This window comes from Lytechinus pictus, chromosome 11 (assembly GCF_037042905.1).
Source record: "Lytechinus pictus isolate F3 Inbred chromosome 11, Lp3.0, whole genome shotgun sequence".
In the NCBI taxonomy this organism is placed as follows: domain Eukaryota; kingdom Metazoa; phylum Echinodermata; class Echinoidea; order Temnopleuroida; family Toxopneustidae; genus Lytechinus; species Lytechinus pictus.
Genome location: NC_087255.1, coordinates 315,760 through 319,273, shown reverse-complemented (window position 1 = coordinate 319,273; position 3,514 = coordinate 315,760). Strand labels below are relative to the sequence as shown.

The window sequence follows — 3,514 nt, the reverse complement described above, 5'->3', positions numbered from 1 at the left end:
ACTGAAGTGTAGGTTTAGCTGTGTCATCTTCGACAACAGAAATTACCAAACACTGGCTTCAAACAAAAAAAACATCTCAGCTTTCCTTAAGCTTGCAGGCAGGAACTTAAACAGAACATTTCCGAATCAACACAAGAAACGTAATGACGGGTCCCCAACCAAACGCACGTAGCCTTGCCCGACCTAATGCGACGGGTGTGGCTCGTGACCTTTACCCCAAATTCATTTGCGTAATTTATGCTACCACGGGCAAGCGGTCATAAAGAATAGAGTTCTACACCAGTGATCATCTATCAAGCATATTTACAACAGATCGCTCGCTGCAAAGAACTCTATTTCACAGCTTTACTAAAATAATCAAATCCTTTAAAATTATCATAAGCTCCCTAGACTAAATGAGGAAAATAAATTACAAAATGTTAATTTTGAATATCCACCTGTGACATTTGCCCCTCAACCTAAAATTGTCATTTTGATTTATTTTCTAGTAACCTTAAACTGAAAAAACCCGAAAATAGCCACAAGAAAAATTACCATACACTGATTTACTCAGGGCATCGACTCAAGTAGTCTGTCCCAATGTTTTCTGAGCCTTTGATTATTTCCACAACATACTGATGTGCCTGCATTGCCAATGCCCAGCGCATCACTCGTGGATTTTTTGTTTGCATCTTTGACAGATTGGCTAACGGAAAATGGTCGGTTTGCAGCCTGAATTTTCGTCCTAGCAAGAAATATGCAAATTTCTTGATCGCCCAAACTAGCGCAAGACACTCACGCTCGATGATTGGATATGCGCGTTCTCGAGCGTTCAACTTACGACTTGCGAACTGGATTGGGTACAGCACCTCTTCATGTGGTTGCAACAATACCGCACCAATACCTACATCCGAAGCATCCGTACGGAGTACAAATTCCTTCGCGAAGTCTGGTAGATGAAGAATTGGAAACTTGCCTATACGTTCCTTCAGAACCCGAAAGGCTGTCTCTTGTGCCTCACCCCAACTTACCTTGTTTGATGCCTTGTCCTTTGTTAGGTCTGTCAAGGGTGCAGCTATTACCGCCATGTTTGGAATGAACTTTCTATAATAACTTGCTAGGCCTATCAAAGCTCTTACCTCCTTCTTAGTCGTCGGCCTCGTCGCCTTGAGTATCTTGTCGACTCCTTCCTGAGTAGGTGTGACTTCACCTTTACCAACCATGTGTCCTAGGAATTCGATTGTGGTGCAACCGAAGTGGCACTTGGTTGGCCTTGCTGTGAGATTAGCGGCACGAAGTGCTGCAAGTACTCTCTTGACATCATCGACATGTTCATTCCACGTAGAACTGTAGATCAGGATATCGTCTATGTAGTTGACGACGTGTGGTATCCCGTGAAGTAGAATTCTCATCATCCTCGTGAAGAGAGCTGGGGCATTAACCATGCCAAACGGGAGGACTCTGAATTGATATTGGCCATCCGGAGTTACAAAGGAAGTTTTCTCCCTGTCCTTTGCCTGAACAGATATTTGCCAATATCCTTTGCACAGATCAATCTTTGAAAAGAACTTTGCCCCTCCTACATCTGCAAGTATCTCCTCCATGTTTGGTATGGGCTCATTGTCCACCACGGTTACGGCGTTTATCTTCCGATAGTCTACACAAAAACGATTCTTACCGTCCTTCTTCTGTACAATGACGACGGGTGATGCGAATGGAGAGGTAGACTTCTCGATGATTCCCATCTTCAACATCAGGTCGACCTCTTCCTTGATTGTGTCTCGAAGCGCTTGTGGGACTTGGTAAGGTCTCGAACGTATATAGGATTGAGTGCTCAGGTTCACGCTGTGACTGATGATGTCCGTCTGACCAGGTACATCTGTCATAATATCTGCGAATTCTCGAATAAGCTTCTCCATTTTCGCTCGCTGTAGTTCACCAATTTCTTCACCAAACCTCACATCATCAACTCCTTCAGTCTGCTCCATTGACGGGAAGGAAAGCCCTAATACACCATCACCATACTCGTTATCGTCGTCATCAACAATGACTTGAATTGCATTACCTATTTCCAGAGGTACATCATCTCCTACGTGATGGGCATCTTCCTCAACGTCGTGGTCATTCTTATCGATATTGTCGTCATCCTCCTTGACATCATGGTAAACATCCTCGACGTTATCGATATTCTCCTCGAGGTCGTCGACTTGCTCTTCCTGCAATCTCTCTACATACAGCTTCATGAGGTTAGCGTGGAAGGTCTTCCTCTTCTTGCCGATCTGCAGCACATAGTTGTGGCGAGCAGCCTTGCTTACTACGTCATACGGACCCTTCCACTGCATCAAGAGCTTGTTCGAACTAGTAGGGAGTAACAGTAACAGTAACAGTACCCGATCGCCGCACTCAAATCTCCGCTCTCTAGCCTTCACATCGAAATGCTTCTTGTATTTCCTCGACGACTTCTCAAGCTCAGTCTTTGCCACTTTACAAGTCATCTCCAGTCTGTCCTGTAAGTCAAGAACATATTGGTAAGTAGATTTCACATCCCCTTCGGCTATTTCTTCGGACCATAATTCCTTCAAGATCGTTAGAGGACCCCTAACTGCCCTTCCATACATTAGCTCGAAGGGTGAATACCCTAAACTCTCGTGAGGAACTTCGCGGTATGCAAATAAGAGAGCTGGTAAATACCTGTCCCAATCCCTAGGACATTCCTGGCACATTCTCCTAAGCATTTGCTTCAATGTACCGTTGAACCTTTCACAGGCACCATTTGCCATAGGGTGATATGAAGTTGTTTGAAACTGCTTAACCCCAAGTAAGCGTGACACTTCCCTCATTACTCCTGACACAAATTGGGTACCATTATCAGAAAGAATTTCGTTTGGAATTCCTAACCTAGAAAAGACTTCCATTAAAGCCTCAGCTACCCTCTCTGCCTCAATACTCGGCAGCGCCACAGCTTCAGGATATCGCGTAGCTAAATCAACAATCGTTAGGATGTAGCGATTGCCTCGATCTGTTATAGGTTGAAGGGGACCTACCAAATCTACTGCTATTCTTCTGAAACATGTATCAATCAGGGGTGGCATAACTAAAGGTACTTTACCGACCTTTCCTTTAGGAGTAGTGCGTTGACAAGGGTCACAGGACGCACAGTACCGTCTGACGTCCGACTGTAATCCAGGCCAGTAGAACTGGGACATTATCCGTTCAGTAGTCTTCTTCGCCTTGAGATGTCCTGCCAGCGCGGAGTCGTGAGCAAGCCGCATAACCTGGCTTCTGTAAGGCTTCGGAACTACCAACTGGGTGTACACCTGTCTGTTGACCTGTGGGAATGACTGATATTCACGGAGAAGGAGACCATTTTTATAGAAATAACGCACTTTACTGCCTTTCCCAACAATTTTAGCCTCACCTCCTTCGGCAGCAATTTTCCGAAGTTTTTCAAGAGACTTGTCTTCCTACTGGGAGGTGATTATGTCCTTTCTAGTAGCTGCGATCTCAGGCTCTCCTGCAGATCCAATTGGCCTCC

The 3,514-nt window shown here is 45.0% G+C and overlaps 1 protein-coding gene across 1 annotated transcript; it reads right to left on the bottom strand.

The window, feature by feature from the left end:
- Positions 1-386: 386 nt before the first annotated feature.
- On the bottom strand, positions 387-3,251 carry LOC135155946 (uncharacterized). The gene is made up of 2 exons (XM_064106538.1): positions 821-3,251; positions 387-391 (listed from the first exon to the last, which is right to left on the bottom strand). The coding sequence occupies exons 1-2, from the start codon at positions 3,249-3,251 to the stop codon at positions 387-389; spliced, it is 2,436 nt and encodes an 811-aa protein (XP_063962608.1).
- Positions 3,252-3,514: the final 263 nt, after the last annotated feature.